At 48.5% G+C, this 20,359-nt stretch overlaps 1 protein-coding gene across 1 annotated transcript; it reads right to left on the bottom strand.

The window, feature by feature from the left end:
• Window positions 1-104: 104 nt before the first annotated feature.
• Window positions 105-19,653, bottom strand: LOC128933479 (T-lymphocyte activation antigen CD80-like). The gene is made up of 7 exons (XM_054270472.1): window positions 19,573-19,653; window positions 19,336-19,435; window positions 8,199-8,522; window positions 6,227-6,508; window positions 4,458-4,583; window positions 1,706-1,829; window positions 105-341 (listed from the first exon to the last, which is right to left on the bottom strand). Exons 2-6 carry the CDS (start codon window positions 19,415-19,417, stop codon window positions 1,723-1,725), a joined length of 921 nt encoding a protein of 306 aa, XP_054126447.1. The 5' UTR covers window positions 19,418-19,435; window positions 19,573-19,653; the 3' UTR covers window positions 105-341; window positions 1,706-1,722.
• Window positions 19,654-20,359: the final 706 nt, after the last annotated feature.

Raw genomic sequence — 20,359 nt, 5'->3', positions numbered from 1 at the left:
GGCATTTGCTCCCTACTAGGGCTCTGCAGGTCCCTGATTGTCACAGAGACTTGTCACAGGTTGTCACAGAGCAGGGTGCTGAAGTCCTGGTGTGGCACTGGTGACATCCTTCTGCCGCTGCAGGAACACGGAGGCTCCTCTCAGCTGGAATCCCTGTAACGAGGCCACCGCGGGGTTTCAGCGCCGTGGGCAGGGTTTGCATGGTCCACAGGAGGTCGTGTTCCAGCCGTGGTGAGCAGAGAGCTCTGCTGCTGCCAGTCCCTCGCAGAGAGCCAACGCAGCAAGCATCGCTGTACAACCAGCAGCGGAGTCTGCAGCGCGGGATGCACAGCGGGAAGAACCTGAGGGGCCCAAGGAAAAGATGTCACTGATTTTTTTTGGTTTTTTTTCACACCTTAAATGTAGCCCAGTAATGACAAACAGGTATCACCTGCGAGAGCCCTCCACAAGAGGGCTCCTGGTCCCTAAACTCGGAGCTGTTCTGGCCCACGCTCCCTGCAAAAGCCTCGGGAACAGAGTGAGGATGACCCGTGAACGTGCTTCCCTCTTTAAGCAGCAGCAGGACATGGCAGTCAGCCACCAAGGAAGCACACCTTCCATCCCACTCCTCAGACAGCTGGAGTCGGGAAGCACCAGCCACCTACAGGAAAATCCTGGCAAACTTCTACAGCAAAAGAGAATGGGTTTATTCTGTAGGTGAACTCCTGCCACTCCCATCACAAAACTCCCCAAAATTCATGCTAACCAAGGCTCTAGTATCTGTTCCAGACAGGGCCTTCCCCAGAGGAAAACATGAGTGGGTGGTCAGGTTTGGAAATGAGACAAGTGGCCTGAATGAGAGTTTCCCCTCCTTTCCATCTCCAAGCTATTGAATTTTTAGATTCTGCAGGGCACAGTTTGACAAAGTCGTGACTTCCAGGACCCCACAGCTGATGCTGTAGGGCATTACCCTGGCAATTCTGCAGGCATTACCCTGGCAATTCCCCACCTGTGGTGAGAGCAGGACATGCAGTCACCTGGATAATGATGTGAATAAGAACAGTTAGCTGCTAATCTTCACTTAACTGTCTTTTTGGAGGACACAGCCCTGAAAACTGCTGAGCTCTCAAGCCAAAGCAAATATAATCCTTTGTAATCATAAAACCTTGGCAAGCCAGACTTCCCCAGCCCTTCTTTTGTAACACTCCATTTTCAAAAGTAACTCCTTTTAAAATATGAGTGTTTTCTGGGCCAGCTTGAGGGAGGAAAATTTTCCTTCTCTGTTCTTGCAGCTGCTGAAGGGAATGGACATATCTCAGCAGTGGACAGGCATGTCTGATCATCCTGGGAAAGCTGAAGTTGTTCTTTTTCTCCCCCCTCCCTTACCACCATTTTGTCAATGCTCAGTTTCTATCATCAGTGATGTTCCCATGTTGAGGCATCAGGTCAGGCTCACAGGGAATCAGCCAGAACCTCTGGGTGGTGAAGCCACGTGTGGCACCCGAGGTAGGGATGAGTAACTCACAAACGAGCCCAACAGGAGCCCAAAAACACTGCCCAGTGTTCAGCTGGGAGGCCCATGAAATGAGCACAGGGCAATGGCAGGGGATGTCCCTGCAGATCTGACAGCTGGATGAATGACCCGTGCTGGTTTGAGCCAACATTGCACAAGCATGCAATGGTACTTGAGAAAGTGTTTTGCCAAGAGGAGAGTGAAGAAAAGTACCTGCAAATGCTGTCTGGTCATACAGATGATGTTTCAGCTGTCACTTTATAGCTCATGGGTGCCTTTGTGTGTTCTTTCACACCCTCTTCCACAGAATCCTGGTGCTTGCAACAGCGAGAACAAACTGAAAAAGAAGATCCTTTGTTAGTATATGGATATGGTGCTGATAGAAAGCTCTGTTACAAATAAATATTATCTATAAACTCCCATGGGGATAAAACTGCTCTCATTAGCACAGGGCATAAGAACAGGTTGAAACATGCTGAGGTAAGGTCAGAAGGGAAATAATGATGGAAGTTACATGTCACTAATTGCAGTTTACCTATCGAGTGAAAGAATGCCTGTGCTAAAACCAACAAATCCTTTCAGTGCTTTAAGAGGATCTCAGATTAAGCAGATCCCCTTAATATCTCACCATCTCTGGCTGAATTTCAGTAGTTCAAGTTCAATCTTGTGCAAATGTGCTGCCACAAATTATGACACGTGAATCCTAAACTATTCTTTAGGTGACATCTAATCTTGGTGCTTTGTGTTTTCATTTTTAAATTACTGCAAAACAGGCTGTGAGCTCCCCAGAGTAGGCGGCTGTGAACCTCAACAAAGCACCTGATTGTTCTGGCTACCACAACAATCACGGATCTGAGAACTTTTTAGTTTTGTTTTGCTCTGCCTTTCTATTCCTCCCTCCCACACTTCAGCTCTTTGAAGCATGGCTTTTCGAGCTCTTAGCAGCTCCTGACTCAGCTTTCCATAGCCCAGAACAGCAGAGGCACTCTCAGACCTGTTCTGAGCTCCCACGAGAGCTTTTGACCTGCAGCAGCACCCACAGGAAGCGTCTTGGGGCAGATCCTGCCCTTCCCAGACAGGTGGGAGAGCAGCACTGAAATGGGACAATCACACAAACTGTAAAGCTGGGTCCAAGCTCTGGCTTCAGTTTCTTACACTTCTTGCAGTTTCTTTTACAGTTTCTTCCATGCCAGGTCTGGAAATTGGCTGAACCAAACAGCACCACCTGACTCAGCAAATCTACTCCCTGGGCATATTATGGAAGTGGGACTAAAAGGGAAATTCCAGTTAATTTGGCCATGTGCCATGCTGTTTGCAGGTGATTGCATTCTACCACATGGGTATGCTTTTTATATCTGCTTTCAAAGCAACTCAGTTCCTATTTAAAAGGCCATTTCAGTGTGCTCCAGGATCTTGCTAATTTAATGGTAAGGAACCTTTTAATTTCCAGCCTATATTTGTTGAGAGCCAAATCTTCTGATTCCAGTTCATTTTCTCCTATAATTAGAAGTTCATTATACATGCAGCTAGCAGCACAGGCTGTGATCAACTGTGATTTTCTTGGTTTCAGCCTGCTTGTTGCTTTCCTGTTGACACAGCCCCAGGGAACAGCAGGGGAGGAGAACTGGCACTGGTGTCATAAGGGCACAGGGGTGGAAAATGAGGAGCTGCACAGGTGTGACCCAGAGCCTCAGCCTTCCAGAAACTTCCTTTCTTTGTGATAAAACACTGAAAGGAAATTAGCCCAGCTTGACTCAGTGGCCACGTTGGGTTTTTGAAGGGATGTGGTTGATGAGGAGGGGGAAAGAAAAATAGCAATGAGACCTCCACACATGTGCCTCGGGAGTGAATTTGTCTGAAATTGAAGTAGAGGTAGCAGAAGACACAAACAGGGCAAACTTAAAGGTGTCTGTGAGAGGGCTGAGCCCTTGCTGCCCAGAAAATGACCTTTTCCAAGGGGGAATACCATGGCCAGGGGGTGTAAATGGCCTGAGCACAGAGCCCTCAGTGTGGGATTCTCATCCCCAGATGTGGCTTCCCCTGTGACCTGGCAGAACTCAGCTGGGTGTTATTTACCCTCATGCATTTCCAGGGCTGCTCTGCAAAGCTGCTCACAGGGCGGCTGTGGATAAGGCACCTACTGCTGTTGACTTTCAATCCTACCTGCCTTCATAAATCCATTAAATGCCTGCCCACATCCTCAGGGACTTTCTGGCAAGGTCAGCTTAGGCATGATTGGGAGCAACAGCTAACAGAGATGATTTTTCTGAAGATAAAAAGGTAAATAACTGAGCTGCCCACTAACCCTGCGATATCTGAGGTCCCCTTTGCCATTGAAAAACTCTTGGAGACTTGGCTGGAGTCACTGGAGACTTCACAAGATGGGACCAGACACTTTACCTGTGCTAATTTTGGCTGTACAAAGAACACAAATCTAACTCTCCTGGTTGGTGTTCTCATAAAAGTGGGACATTGCTCTGCTGAAATTTTTCCTGTGGCCCTAACACAAGGTATTTTTGCTACTTTGGCTCAGTGACTTTCTGAGGGATGATGTAGGGTGTGGAGAGAGATCCAGTTTTGAAGCTCTCAGTGCTCAGTTGGATCTATCATGATCACCAAGATTCTTGGCACCCTAAAGCATCTTAATACATAAAAATGAACCTTTGTGAACCTTTTCATTATCCCCGATTTTGGAAATAGTTTGATCTGCTGTCAAAACTCCCTGTCACCTCTCCACTCTCAAACCTGAACTCAAGTGTTTCCTGCACACAAAATGTAGGAAAATCATGAGCTAGGCTTAGATTTTTTGACAGTGGATGCTAAAGGGGAAAAAAAAAAAAAGGGGAAATGAGAAAAAGGTACAGAAATACCTGGCGTGACAGCAAAGTTTCTATAAATGTGTATCCTACCTAGAAACTTCATCAGCACTAAGAGACACCTTCCTGAAAAAGGAAGCTGCACTTACCATGCCTTGGGAGGTATCTTGCTGCCAGGGTGATAGCCAGAATGAAGGTGATAACGATGATAATTGAAGCAGTAATGACATTATAAGATGGAGGCCCAGGAGGAACAACGCAGTTGTTTGTTTTTTCTGAGACAGGAGAAATAAAACATAAATAAACCTTAAAGGATATTGGTGTTTTCATGTAAGAGCAGGTATGTGAATTTCAGGGGTTCTGGCCAAATTCTAACTCAGCTATTCAGCCTGAAAATGGATTTCCTCAATAAACAAGCAAACAAAGCTGAAATTTCACCTAAATTTCTTCCATTCACCCACATTTGCTATGGGCTGAAATTTTTAACACATTTACTGAACGTAAGAAGCTGGGTCTTTGTGCAGAACAGGACTGAGACAGGAAATATTTAAAGACACATGAGCTGTTTCAGGTAAATGAGCTAGGCTTGGTGGAAAACTCTGAGTTCACAGCTAGAAAATCTCTGCTCTCAAAGGTACTCTGCACTTTTCCTTACTGTTTTCAGCAGATTTATGTCTAATTCTTTTCCTTTTGGATTCACAGGTGAAGCAGAATGCGTACCAAAATGGGAGTGGTTCCACATCCTAAAAGCCAAAAAGTGGGGGGGTTTGTGACTGCTGTGGCTGTGTCAGTGCACCCTGCTCTGATTGCTGCTTTTCTTTTTTGTTGTTGCTCTCTCTTTCTGTGTAGTGAGCTATTCATAACCTTGCTCTCCCTTCATTAGGGACATTATGCTCTACATCCAGCAACAGCCAATATTCATAAAGCACTAGTTCCTGGCATTTGTTCTGAAGCTGAATGGCACCTCTCCCCACAAGCCCCTTTGATTTTAGTAAGATAGATGAATAAGCTACCTTGATGAATAAGGTACAATTCCCTAGGAAAAATGTTGCTCCTCTGTCTTCTCTTGAAGGTGCCCTTATCTCCACAGTAAAAACATCAGGCCCAGAGATATTTCAGAATACTTTTTTGGTAACAACATGAAAAAAAAAATCCTTTTGGTTTTACGAATTTTCTTGCAAATCCCCTTCTACTGCAAAACATCTGGACTGTAGTGTGCTGCCTTCCCTCACGCTGTTTCCACTTGTGCCTCAAGCTTTTCAAGGCACAGACTTATCTATTATGCCATCACTTCTAAGCCATGCTCGGTGATGGAATTCTTTTCCTATGAGTTAACCCTGTGTTACATTTGAAAGCAGAATTTTGTCTAGACCCCAGCTGACAGTTCCTTTCACTGAAGCAGGGACAAACATGCTTGTTAAATGAGGAAATTCTTTTAAAGTGCAGCCTGTGGCTATTAAAGCACACGTGTTTCTCTGGTCCCTCTGTTCAAATACCAGGTCTGTGTCACACAGCTGGCAGAAAAACCATGCTGGTATGGAGGGACACGGGGTGGTGGCAGCCCCAGCCTGTGGGAGCCACCAAATGTGACATTACCAGGTCGCAACAGGATCCAGTTCAGCTCTCAGCCCAGCTGTAGCAGAGCAGCAGGAAGACAGAGCTGCCTCTGCTTGTCAATCACTGTTTCAGTGTTGTAACTCTCCCTTCCCACCCCAGCTATCTTTCAGCCTCTGTTGTAACTCTCCCTTCCCACCCCTGCTATCTTCCAGCCTCTAAAATATTTCAGTGTATAATTCAAAGGCAGGATCATTGGGTGATCCTTGCATGAACACTTGCACAAAATCTGCTGCATTCTAGAGAGACAACTCAGCAGATTCAAGAAAATAGTTTTGTTACCAAAAACATGAATAAAACATACTCAGAAGCAAACTGGTGGATGTGGCAAAGCCACTGTATTCAACGGAGCAAGTGATGGTGACGTCTTTGGTCACGTTGAGCACCCTTTTTCCAGTGACATTGTAGGGGCTGAAGCTGGACTCGGACACCCAGCTGGCATTCCACTCCATGGACATGTTGTTGAGGGCTCCAGAGAGTCTGGCCTTGGGGAAACCTCCGTGAGAAGAGCAGGTTATCACCATCTCAGTCGACTCGCAGGAGTCAGCGGACACTTCTGCCGTAATGTTGGGCTTGCTGAAGTCAGCTGCAGCAAGAGAGGTTTGGTCACCATTCTGTCAGGCCTCAGAGAGGTTTGCACCCCCAAAACCAAAAGGTTTGGCTACCATTCTGTCAGGCCACAGAGAAGTTTGCAGCCCCCAAAACCCACAGCCAAAGCAAAGACTCCCCCACCTGAAGGGCACTCACCATGGGAAGTTTTTCCTGCCTGTGGGCTAGGATACCAAGCAACCAGTCACTAGTGAAAGGAACTTGCCCAACACTGTGTGGCTGAGCAGTGGCAAGCAAGGAGAGACAGTTTTCCCTCCAGGCCCACTGCCATCCAGCCTGGAAAATCCCTTCAGATGTCCCAGCCTGATCCCAGCATTTCCCTTTCCTGATCCCCACAATAACTTTATCCCATTTCACCAAAGGGAGCAGAGGTCTGCTGTTGTATTCATATTGTTATTATCATATTTCTAGGGTCCCATACCTTCAGGGAGGTTTTCTCACAAGCAACCCTTCACAGCAGTGCTGTTCCAGCTTCTTCACCACGGCTCCTCCAAGGCTCTCCCTGATCAACCCACCCCCTTTTATCCCAGTTATCTTCATTAGCCACAGTTGCTGCCCATCACAGCTGCAGCCCATTACAATAACTGGAATCAGGGCAGGGTCACTTATACAATACAGAGATCTTTTACTGCCATACATAATATTTACTCAGGCCCCTATAGTCTGCCATAATTATTTCAGCTGGCCTGTTAAGACAGCAAGGGGATTTCTGGCCGTAAAGAAACTGGAGTATTTGTGGACAGGAAAAGAGATCCGTAGTTTTATGGGTTTTATGCAGTTAACTCCTCAACCCTCATGGTTAAAAAAGGGTGCTGGCAGTACACTTCCCTTTTTTCATGCCAGTTCCCAGAAAGATCACTAAATTTGTCTCCCTGCACATATGCCCTCAGACCAGCAGGAAATGGCCGAACCTCAGGAGCTTGTCTTTTTTTTTTGTTGCCAAATCTCCTGACTTATCTGGAAGATGCATGTAACTCTCTGCTGTTAAAGGTATTCAAATGCATGTATATATTTATATATGTCACTGGTATCTCTGGTTGAGATCAACTGCCACAAAAACGCCGGTGGAAATGGAAACTGTCAGTGGAACTTTTTGTGGGCTACCAATCTAAGAGAAGATTCAGATTCATTTTGAACAAAGGACCTGGGTTTCTTTAATGTAAAATGCCTCAAAGCTCCATGATTAATTCAGCCTTAGGCTGTGGAGCTGCAGTGCAGCTAGCTCCACAGGGGTTTGGATGCAGGGCTGGGATGCTGCCATGGCCACCCTATTTCTCTTTCAGCTTGGTGTTGCTAAGGGCAAGACTGAGGGCTTGGTTTTGTTTTGCCCCAAAGACAGCTGCCTCAGGCACCCATCACCAGTGATACCTGGGGAGGGCCCCAGGAGGGATCCTTTCACAAGAGGAAGACATCAAGGGGAGGAGGTTGGGAAAAAAATTCTGTACCTGGGGTAGGTTTAGAAAGGTAAGAAGGGAGGCTGCTGGAATGGAAGCAGTTAATAAGCTTTCATTACTGTAACTTAGCAAGTTAACACTCTTTCAAGCTTCCTGATGAAAGTCTATCTGCTACGGTATGAATAAGCTTGGAAGAGCATCCTTGACCCCCAGCAGCCGGCACTGGAGAGGCAGGAGGTGCCAGTGCCAGGTGTCAGGAGGCAATGCACGTACCTGTGACAGAGAGGGTGACAGACTCGCTGCACACCAGCACAGAGTTGCGCTGAACCACGCACTGGTAGGAGCCGTTGTCCAGGATCTCCACGGGGGAGATCCACAGCGTGAGGTTCCGGGGATCCATCTCCGTGCGGTTCTGGTACCGCTCGTGCTGGGAGATCACCTTCCCCTCGGAGTAGGCCAGCACCACGTCTGTGACGTTCTTCTGCCAGTACACCCGGTACTTGTGCAGGCTTTCTGAGCTGGGGATTTCATGGCAACAAGGCAGGCTGGCCTTTTCCCCCGCTTTGCTTTTGACCACTTTCTTCTCCAGGGCTTGGCCTGCAGGGGAGGGGCAAACAGGAGCCAGTGAGTCAGTGAGCGGCGCAGCTTGTGCCAGGACCTGCTGCCCAAAGCTCACCCCTTTGGCTCTGACTGCTCACATCCCTCATCAATCAGCCCCTGAGCTGCTCGACAGCTTCAGCTCTGCACTGAGGGCAGCCATCCTTGGGCACTGCCTGGTACATCACACTCCACTCCCACTCAGGATCATGACCCAGCGGGCACACAAGGATTGCTGAAGGCAAAGGCAGGAGAGGTGCTCGCCTGAACACAAATTTTGCTGGTCCCTTTGAAAACAGGGATAGGAACACACATGCACAAACTGCTATCTCCTCTGCTCTCCCTTTTCAGAGCCTGGTGTTTGGAAAATCTGTGTCACTCTCCGCTGGGTTCTCTGCATGCCCAACAGGGCCACAGTGGACTATTTGCTCAGGGGGGCTCAAGGATTTTTGGTAGTTATATTTTTATAAGGGAAAAATCCCCAAAATATTCAAGATTCCAGAAACTAGAATCAACCCTACAGTGATACATAAAGGTTGCAGCCACACTATCATCAGCCTTCCAGCATTATCAAATGAACAATTTTGCCTGGTCTAGCTAGAGCAAATTTATCTTTGTGAAAGCTCATGGGATGACGTGGAACCAGCACAGATGTTCCCCAGCTCCTGGACAGTGACTGTGCTGGTGCCATACCTGGAGTACAGCCACGTGCTGACAACAATAAGATGAGGTCCTTGCAGGGTGAAATTAGGTACAACTTTGAGTATGTGAGTAGTAATTCCCCAACTAAGCACCCTGCTCTCGTGATCTGCCTTGCTTTCCCACTCCTTCCTCTTTCCACATCCAAGGGAGCAGCCCAGCAAGGAGTTCCCGCTGCTGCTGGAAGGTGACCCAGCATGGACACAGAGCCCTGAGCTGCACCTGAGTTAGTGCAAGCCTGGGGATGATGTGAACCCAGCTTTGTTAGTCCAGAGGATCAGGCTGCTCTCTGTCCTGCTGGCCTGGCACTCATCTCCAGTGGTGGAAGTGGGATATCAGTCTATTACACTCCTGAGAGCAGAAAAACAAGGAAAGAGCTGCCTTCAGGACAGAAAAGGTTCAGATTCCCTCTTCTTTCCCTGCAGAACACACCTCAGCAAACACACCTGGGACAGGAAGCTGGAAAGTCCTGCCAGGCTGCGTGTCACTGACGGGGACAGCGCAGCATCACCCATCGGCACAGGGGACGGCCCACGGGCAAAGCCTGAGTGTGAGCTGAGCAAAGCACAAAGCTGAGCCTCAGAACACTGCCCCAGCAAGGCCTGGCTCATGCTGGCTCACCCCTGCCAGTCCCAGCCCGACTGCAGCCCCGCTGTCCAAGGCAGATGCAGCGCTCCGGCCGGACCGGGATGCTGCTGCATTCACATTCAGCCGGTCCAAAGCAGCCACCAGCTGCTTCCCTGCCAGCCCTCATTTGCTTAGCAGTGACTCACAGACCCTGGGGTGACTCACAGACCCTGGGCCACTGTCACAGCAAGGCCCCTGCGGTGACTCGCTCGCAATCCTACAGCTGCCAGGGCTGCAGGGAGACAGGCAGATGCTCAGCCAGAGCCCCAGCACAGCTGGAGTAAAGCCCAGACACAAACAGAACATTTAACAGACCTCTAGATGTGGCACTCAGGGACATGGCTTATTGATGGACTTGGCAGGGCTGAGTTAAAGGTTGGGCTCAAAGATCTTAAAGGTCATTTCCAACCTAAATGATTCTGTGATTCTGTGAAATAAATTTCACTCCTCTCCCCTGCCGCACACCCAGCCCTGCCCCACTTGCATACTTGACATTAAATCTGTAGGAAACACACCAAAAATACTGTGGAGGTCCTAGCAACACTATGGAGTGTTTTAATATTAGTTAAAATAGAATATGTCATTAAATTAGCAACTTCTTTTTTAACTGGTTTCCTTCTACTCAGCCACTCCACTGGTCTTCCAAAGGGAAAGTTTCATTATTTCCCCCACTTCCTGTACTTCCCCTTCTAATGCATTGCTGATCCTGAGCAACCAGGCTGGGGCAGGCCAGGAGCTGCTCAGCAGACTGACCTCTGTCAGCCATCAACTGGTAACAAAATGAGAGAAAAACGAATTCTTCCACACAGGAGAAAATCTGCCTTGTCTTGCCAACCTTTGCAGCCTGAAATTCAGGATTTCTTGACATCAGCATTTAAATTGCTGCTACTAGACCTACCCTGCAGGAAGAGTTCTTGCCCTTTCAGGAATGCCCTTTCAGCAATGCCCTTTCAGGAATGCACATATATTTTTGGCATTCACAACATCCTCTGGCAATGACTGGTGCACTTTGATTACATGCTGTGTGAGAAAGAATTTCGTTCTGTTCACCTTAAAAGCAGCCCACCTCAGGCTGTGATTGCTGAAGTTGCTTCTCCTGCTCCTCTGTGTGTGTTTGTGTGTACATGTGTTTTTATCTTTGACCACATCTTCGCTTGTTCTCACAGTGCAGCTCTTACTATTATTGGAGAGACTCGAAAGAGCAGCCAGTCAAACATCCAGTCAAAGTTTGGGACTGATAAGGATCATTTTCTATTTCCTTTTGCAGCAACAGGGGAAGAGTAGGTGTACAGTAAATGTCAGGGTGACATCACATCATGAGTTGCATGAGGTTCTCCCTACCTTGCCCCTCAGAGTCTCCTTTGCAACCAAAAGGAGAACAAAAACTTTCTCGGGAGTACATGTGCAGGGGCTGGAAACTCCTGCTGATGTCATGAGTACCCTTAAAAGGCTCTGCACCCTTGAAACTGCAACCTGAGTGCTGCAAGCCTGAAGGAACCAAAGTCCATGAAGAGTCATTCAGCCCTACAAAAGTCCCCTTTCACTTTAGAGGTGAACTGCAAAGCAAAAATGAAAATCCAGTTTTGTGCCGTTTCTGAGCTGAATGCTCTCTGCAGCCAGGCTGAGGGGAAGGTGTTCACCATGGAAATCATTTTAAATGACTTTTCTAGAAAAAGATCCCTCCTCTTCCCACCCCTTGGAGCCCACCCACTCTCTTGCTGTGCACACACATCACTCCATCATTGGAAGCCCATGACAATGCAGAACTGATGGAAGGGCTGACTTTCTCTTCCCTGGGCAGAAAAGTTTGCTTCATCCAAAGTATGCTTGTGCTGCAGATGCCCCATGCAGCAGGGCTAAGTGGAACAGAGAGGAATGTAGAGGAGAATTGTTCCTTCTTGTCTGCTCCAGAGTCAGGAGAGCTGTTGAGCCTGTCTCCCTATTTCCTGCACTCTTTGCCCAAGCCTTGACTCAGAAATTCCCCAGCCACAGAGAGCTTTGTTATCCTGACCACACATGCAGCCAGCACAGGAGAGCAGATTTCCTCTGGCACAGAGATTTGACAGCAAAAGGCAGCTAAGGACCTAGCAATGCCCTGCAGAAGCAGCCTCAAACTGCTGGAAACCTCCAGGTAAGTCCTGGTGAACAGAAGATCCAAAGCCATTCTTTTCCCCTGCATTCCCCATTTCTCTGCCCTTCTGAGACTTGCTTTGCTTTTTTCCCTTCTGGTTCTCTATTTATTTTTGCAACAGCAGCTGATATCTCTGATCATAAATTAATGGCATCACTGACTTTGCCCAGGACTATGCACCTGGGATTGCCACTCTGCAGGTAATCCTGCAGCCCACACCCCTCATTTTGTGTGAATAGCACAGAAATTCACCCTAAACTTGCATGATTTATCCTTTGAGAGCAATGCAGTATTTTACAGGGATTTCCAAGCCAAATGAGTCAAAAAATCAAGACATTTTGAAAAGCTGAATCTTTAAAAGACTAGACACTGCCCCTTATCCCAGGTGATTTTACCAATGAGGAATGAGATCCTCCCCAGGCTTTCCATGGAGGCAAAAGCCAGCAAATGTCCTGTGCTACACATGAAATGTTTTGTGTTTAAATCAGTGACTCCTGTGAACACACAGTGCTGACAACAAGACCCTGCTGGATGCCCAGACAACCTCTGTGTGGAGACACTGGCTCAGTGTCTAGTGCTCATCCTAGGGCATGATGATGGCATGGCAGCTCTGAGGCAGGGAAATGCTCTGAACAGGTTTTTCTATAAGTTCATCCTTGCTTTCTTCTGTGCTGTAACCTCGGGGTACCCCATCCATGTTTTATGCACTTCCCATCTTTATGCTGCCACATTCCTTCTAAACAAAGGAGTAACCCTGGTTTGCCCAGCTCCATACTGCTGATTTGGCAATTATTATAACACTCCCAGCGTGTTTTGGTGTCCCACTCCATCAGCAGCCTTCACACACTGTTTTATTTTGTGTGTGTTTGCACACCTTCACCTTTAGTGAAGAAATCCCTGAAGCCATGGAGTGGCTCTGAAAACCAGAGGGTGATCTGCATTAGCATCTGAGAAGACAAGAGGGAATCTGAAATACTTGGGCAAAGGGGCTCCAGCTGACACCTCCTGCTCCAGCTCGGGTTTCAGTACTTGAGCAGATACAAATCTGCTCTCTGAGTCAGCCTGGGCCAAGCCAGCTGCCCGGGTATGTCCAGGCTGCTGTGTTTGTAACATGAGTAAAACCGCGACCCTGCACAAATCACCGCAATGTTCTCAGCCTGGCACCAGGCAGCAGGTCAGATCCAGCAAGGAGCTGGATGTGGAACCTGAATTACTCACAGATGGGGACTGGATCGTGTCTTAGACCTTTCCCCCCACTGCAGAGTGGGAGGAGAGGATGGAGAGCTCTGCAAACCAGCAGGGACACACGGCCGTGGGGACAGAAGGACGTCTTTGACTTGGAGAAATGAGCACTGTCTGAACCTTCTCCATTCCCAGCCTGTGTGACCCTGCTAGAATAAAAAAGGGCTATGAGGGCCCCTAAATCTGGATGTCCTCAGGAAATTTGCATATTTAATTTCCTTTAGAGATCAAATTCCTGCATCTTGCTCAGCACTCTTTTGATTTCCCGGTTTGGGAGCAGAAGCTAGATGTGGCATTTGTGTAAGAGGGGCTGGTAGGGGAGATTTGCCACAAAGACAGACAAAAATAAATTTGTTAATTTTTTCCCCTGCAGCCTGTGTCTCTTGCTGACAGGATCACTTTGTACTTCCTCTATATTTATCTCCCAGCTGAAGATGTTCTCAGATAATTTTCCTAATTCCTGCAGCACCACTGCCATGCATGCTACTGTCCTCACAGCAGTTTCTGAAATCGAGGTCCTCCCCACTGCTTAAGGCTGTAGTTTTCTTCAGTGCTTACTAAATCTCTGTCTCACATGCTCCCCAAGCAGCCAGCCCTCTCTTGAAACTGATACAAGGTGAAAGTAGCCAGCAACTAGGAAAATCAAGTATGATACCTCCCGCATAAGCCCACTTCAAAGTCAAAAAATCACAAATTAAATTTTTTTTTTTGGTGTAAAGTATTTGCCCACAGCCATAGCAACACTAACCAGTGCAGCTAACAAAAAACACTGCAGGCCTGCCAGCAGTGTTTTAACTTGTTAGAAAAGCTGGTCTGTGCTCAGGCTCTGACTCACGGATGCCCTGCAGACAGCCCCGGCACTCAGAGAGATGACACAGCCCTGGATAAGAGCTCAGCATGGAGAGTGGTCACTAACCACAGGGACCCTCAGGAAAGCAGAGCAGAGAGCCCAGAGGGGTCTGGGAGCTCCAGAAGCTGCAGAGGAGAGGGAGGAGACCCTTGGGCAGGTGCTGCTGGAGCACTGAGGGCAGGGCAGGGCAGGGAAGGGCTCTCTCCTTTTAGGAACCGGGGTCTGACAGAGAGCTCTGCTCTCTCTGAAGCACTTCCACAGGGATCAAATCCCTGTCTGCAGGGCACTCAGAGGGACACCTCCATAGGGACCAAACCCCTGTCTGCAGGGCACTTAGAACTACACCAGAGGGTGCCTGCTAAGGCAAGAGCAGCAGTGAGCAGAGACTTCCTTCAATCGTCTTTTCTAACAATTTTTATGTGATAGATAGGAACTGGAGCTCATCAAAAGGTGGATGTCCTTTTAGCTCAGGGTAGGTAGAAATGCCACCATTAGCCATCAGTCAGCACTTTCTTTTCAGTCAGGCAGTCCCCTGGGACCAATGATATTTTAAAAGCATAACAGTGAAAAAGCAGAAGCAAAGCCTGTGGCATTTCCGAGTTGGGAAAGATTTACATATTCTCAAATGAGCTCCTGAGACTCCCAGTGGTGGTGCCCCTCCAAAGGGGACAGAACAGCTACAATTAAACATAATCTATTTCAAAACAAAACTGACCTCCTTGTGCCAAGTGGGCAGACTTCACTGCACCCAGCACACCTGCCTTGCCACCCCATAGAGGATACCACATCCACACGTGCACAGCATTTATACTGGGAAACACATGCTTAAAGGGAAGGAGAAACCTTCACCCTGGAGAAGAGAAGGTTCCAGGGAGACCTTAGAGCAGCCTTCCAGTGCCTAAAAGGAGCCTTAAAGAAGGCTGGAGAGGGACTTTTCACAAGGGCATGTAGCAACAGGACAAGGGAGAATGGCCTCAAGCTGAAGGAGGGAAGGTTTAGATCAGATATTAGGAAGAAATTATTTATTGTGAGGGGGTGAGGTGCTGGCTCAGGTTGCCCAGGGAAGTTGTGGATGCCCCAGCCCTGAAGGTGTTCAGGGCCAGTTTGGGTAGGACTCTGAGCTACCTGCTCTAGTGGAAGTGTCTGTGGCAGGGAGGTTAAAACAAATTAAGATTTAAGATCCTTTCCTACACAAACTCTGTAATTATGTGAGAATTTCTCTGAATGTGGAAATTCACCCCTGGTCTGGCATGACCTTGGGATGCAGCCAGACAGCAAACTCATAATGATCTCATGTCTTCCCCATGCAAGCAGAGGGGATCTGGGTCCCTTTCCCTTCCATCCCACATGTTCCTGTTCCCCCTTGCAGGGCTCTCCAGAGTCTGGTTTAACATACCAGTCTAAAAAAAGAGAAGAAAGGAAACTTTCTGCTAAGCTGGAGAGTGCAGTAGATAATCCAGGGATCAGACATGTGCAAAGAAGAGGAGGATCACAAACCAGAGAGGAGCAGGGTTGCATTTCCTGGTGGCAATGACCTGTTTGTGTCCCTCAGCTGTGAATCCTGTCTGCATCCGTCCCCTTTCAGGGGACACAGTGTAGGTGTAAAATCAAACTGGCTCTGAAAAAAGCTAACTCACCACAAGAGAGGCAGAGGGATAACATCAGTCATTTATATCAGATTAATTACCCCCGTTAAACCGCACTTGGAACTCAGAATCTAGGCAGTGATGAGCAGGAAAGGTGAGAGGGCATAAGGGTGGCATATTCTGCTGGTAATCTACCACAATTAACAAAAGTGTCCCGTCCAAACTTTGCATGTTTAAATGAGGAATGTCCAAGATGCACACAGCAACAAGGACACAAATGTCTCAGTGACCCAAGAAATGCAAGAAAGCTGCTGCAGTCAGGGCAACACGAGGTCACTGCAGCTATCTGCGTTCATTCCGATCTCACTGGAAAAAGGAAATGATGTGGGTGAAAGGAACATTTGACCCATAGCCTTACAAACTGGGCATTTATGCTTTTAACTCTATTTTGTGTGTAAAAATGTAGCTTGTCTAAGTTGAATTTTCTGTGGTTTTTTTCCCTAAAAAATTCTTTCATCTAAGAATCACTCAGCAGAAGAAGTAAAACAGTCTCTGTAAGCAAGAGCAGTGGGCTTTGGCTGGGTTTCTGTTTCTCCAGACAAGCCCTTACAGCAGGTTTCACTCTGGACAGACTGACAGACAGAAAGAGGAGTTCCTTACATCCGCTGCCCTGGGTTTCGAAAGAGTTTTCTTTCCCATGTGTCTGGAACAGGAGACAGAAACTCATCCGAAAAAAGAAATTAAAACAACAGCTGAAGGCATGAAGGGGAATAGGTCAGAAACTCAATTTGCATCCGCTGATCAAGTGGGCAAATCCAGTGGGTAAAGAAAAATTTCTGCCATCCCCACTGTGAAATCTGCCCCAGCACAGCCCATAGCAGAGCTGGCACGGAAATCAGACACCAAGCACCTAAAGCTCATTGCTAAACACTTCAATATTCAGGGTGGCCACAAAACAGAGATTTTTTTCTCAGCCCTGTCCCTTTGTGAAGCCCAGCTCCACTCCCAGCTCTTTGCTGGGAGTCACAGCAGGGAAGGGGATTCCCGGAATGAGTTACTGTGAGCCACTGCTGGCTGACAGCAGTGGATATTCCCCCTCCCTTCCCAACTCTCCAGTAATTTAGAAAAGCTGTAGGGAATTTTCTTCAAAACTTCTCAAAAAATTTCACCCCTGGGAAGAAACCGAGAGCTAAGTGGTCCCCAGCTGGAAGAAAAGACTCCAGGGAAGTTTAAAAATATTCCATGGACACAAAGCTGGGCTTGCTGGGTCCCTGAAGTCAGTGCCTGTGCTTTGTTTGCACACAGGGCAGGGAAAGGTCACACTGAGGGACTTCAAGCTGTATTTTTCTAGGATAACAAACTGGGACTGAGAACATCCTACAGTTTGTAGGTAGGTGTGAAGGTGCAATGGCAGGACAAAGCCAAGCCCATGGGGATACCAGCAGCGCATTCAGATCATAAATAAAAGTGTTTGTGCTGTAACTAAAGCTGTTCTGCCACTTTCTGCTGAGACAAGGGGGTGTTGTTCATGGACATCTCCAGCAGCAGATGACATCCCAGAAGCAGCTCTAAATTACACTGGCATTTCAGTGGGGCACCTCCGGTGAATATCAGAGTAGCAAAATTCAATTCAAAAGAAAATAAATGGATCTACATAGCTTGCACATACATGAAATTCCTATGAAAGACAACTTCAAATCAACCTTCAACCTTTCCAATGAAAGACAGCCTTCAAAACCCTTTTAATTAAGCCCCCCATTAATGCTTTCCACTGCTATGACATGAAAATTCAGCCTGGCATCCCCTCTGTTACTATTTCACTCACATGGGCTTTACAGAGGGCACATGTTTCCATCGTAGAATGCTGCCTGAACCTTTTGCTACATCAGGGAGGTTTGCCAGCATCAGCACACCTGGGCCAAACCAAGGACACGGGCTCTGGCTCACGCCCTGACTGTGCCTTGATGCGGTCATAAGCAGTCCCATGTGGGGTCAGTCCTGTAAAATGTGTAATTTCCTGCAAAATGTCCTGTAAACGTGGTGACTCACTCAGTGTTGCGTGGAAAGTCACTGCCAGGCCGATGGCAGACACCCAGGGCTCCGCTGTTTTGCCACAACAAGGTCAGGACTGGGTCCTTGTGGTCCCTGTGGGCAGCCTGGAGAGGGCATCACCCACAAGCACCAGCACGGCTTTTAAAACCCAGTCCTCAGTGGGTACTGCTCCATGTATTTTCCAGGAGCACTGATGTAGGAATGCTGATCTTTGGAGAGAAAGGGTTCAGAGTGTGTGTGAGTGCATACAGAGAGGAAAATAAGAGCATCAGCCACATTATCAGTCTGCCAAGCACTGCTCCTGAGGCACCAGGACTTCCACTGAGTTGTTGCTTGAGAAGCATCTAAAAATTGCGCCCCAAAAGTAAAACTAGAGGAACACTTAGTTTTCTTATCAAACTCCTATTTCTTGTAGTAGATATTAGCATGCATCAAACCATACATCCTTTAGCATCCTTTATACATCCTTTAACCAGAATAATTTTCAGAGAAATTACATGACTGGCAAATTACCATATTATTGTAATTACATTATTAACATACCACAAGCTCTTAAATTACTGTGAGAGAAACAGTTCTCTCTATCTCATGATAGATTGTCTGCCTGATGCAAATACAAGCGAAATATATTTGTGCTTGGCAGATGCTTTGCAAGCACAGAGGCAGGGGAAGGAGTGAGGGGAAGACAGAAGAGCAGAGATCCCAGAGAGACATTTGAGGTCATTGCTTTCTTTACAGTGAGCTCTGCAATTCACTCCCTGATAAATTCTCCAAGTTTTATCTTAAAATTCTGAGGCTGAAACTCAAAATGAAGCCTGGCATCAAATACCTCCCAGTTTCACAATAGAACCATGAAAAGCTCCTCATTTTGCATCGCTTGATTTTTAACAAAAGCCCCAGTTCTGCCCAGGTTTGCTCTGGAGCAGCAATAAACCACTAAAATGCCAATAAGCACAACTTATTTTGCATCCAAAACGAACTCCAGCTCAGAAGTGAATTTTGTGTGGTTTCCAGGTTAACATTTCACACATCTGAGAAGACTCATCCCAAGCCTGTTGAGGCGAGGAGCGATCTGTGTGAGCTTTATGGCAAGTCCTCAGAAAAGGACAGGGGACAGCCCAGGCAGGACGTCAGTGGGGATTTGTGCTGCTGGAGAAAGAACTCTGCTCTGTGCTGAGCTGCCCAGGAGGTGCAGAGCACCCCAAGCTGCCACCTTTGCCAATCTTTTCCACCACGCACCCACTCTGAACCCCCAAAGAGCTGCGGAAACCACGCTGCCACCGAAACCGAAGTCCAAGGGCTGTGCCATGTGCTCCCCACAGACATCAGCTGACCAAAAACACCCTAATTTCTCTCACCATCATGTCTCTCACCCTCATTTCTCTCACCCTGGCTGGGATGGGAGACCACCATGCCTGTCTGGGAGCCAGCAGCCTGGTGCAATGGCCTGGGAAGCCAAGAGCTGAGGGCTCCTCAGTGAAGGGCCAGCTGCCCCAAACCCTGGGCTCAGCACTGGCAGAAGGCACCAGGGGTGTCCTGAGGGCCACCATCCCCTGTTGACCATCCCATGGGTGCTGCTGCTGGTTGCCAGCCCCTTCCCACACTCCCATCCTGGCTCCTGCTTACCTATCCCAAGGCAGAGCAGCACCAAGAGCCCGAGCCTCAGGCAGGTCCTCGGCGCCGGTGGGGAGGCGGGCAGGCACATCATCTTCCTGCAGCTCCTGGGCTGGGAGGAGAGGGGAATAAGGTTGGGGGAACAGAGCCTGAGGAGTCACAGCACCCTCCTCTGTGTCCCTCTCCTTCCTGCCTGCTGCCACCACCAAAAACCCCGAGCACAAACCCAGCGTTTCCCTCCCCTGGTACCTGGCGTTTCCCTGGCGGAGCAGCGCCGAGGCCAGCCCTGAGCAGGGAGGATGCAGGGGCTCAATGCCAGGCCATGGGGGCCTGGCTGCTGTCCCGGGCTGCTGAAACGCTCCCTGGCAGGGTGCAGGGGGAAGTTGTAGTGCTGCGAGGCTGCTCAGCCTCATAAGTCACCTCACACCGCCCACGGCTTCCTCACGGGGCGTGCGCCATGGCCAGGACGCGGCGCCCGCGCCCTCGTCACCCCCACGGGCTCCATCCCTCGGGATGCTCTGGGTGCTCCTCCAGCCAGGAGGGCCAGGCAGAGGGACCCTGCCTGTGGATGTGAGTGTCAGGCAGTGCTGGGGGCTTTGGAGGTTAAAATGCAGCTGAGCGAAGCCCTGATGGTGCTTTGGGAGTAGTTGTATACAGCTGTGTTTGAAATTAAACACACTGCCTGTGCCACCATTTCAGGCCCAGCAGGATGTGATCCATCAAGGAATGGATTTTCCAAAGAAAATTTAAGGAGGATTGCTTGGGCTGCACGTGATGGACGTCATGGCTGAGCACCTGGACAGGGAGTAGGATGTGACAGCAGGGCCAAATGTGGATGGTGGTGGTGTCACCAGAGAGCATCCACCAGCCCTGTGGAAGTGGAACAGCACTTGCCTCCCCAGCACTGTGTCCTGCCTTCCCCAGGAGGCACCCACTGCTCACCCAAGGCCCCAAGGGGAGAGGTGCAAACAATCCCTGCAGACAATCCCTGCTTTGAAGCCTGGAAAGGCAGAGCCATCACCAACCCAAGCCAGTC

The sequence above is a fragment of the Melozone crissalis genome, unplaced genomic scaffold, assembly GCF_028551555.1.
Source record: "Melozone crissalis strain CALT ecotype California unplaced genomic scaffold, PUWL_Pcris_2 ptg000009l_1, whole genome shotgun sequence".
Classification (NCBI taxonomy): domain Eukaryota; kingdom Metazoa; phylum Chordata; class Aves; order Passeriformes; family Passerellidae; genus Melozone; species Melozone crissalis.
This window is presented reverse-complemented; position numbering and strand designations above follow the sequence as displayed.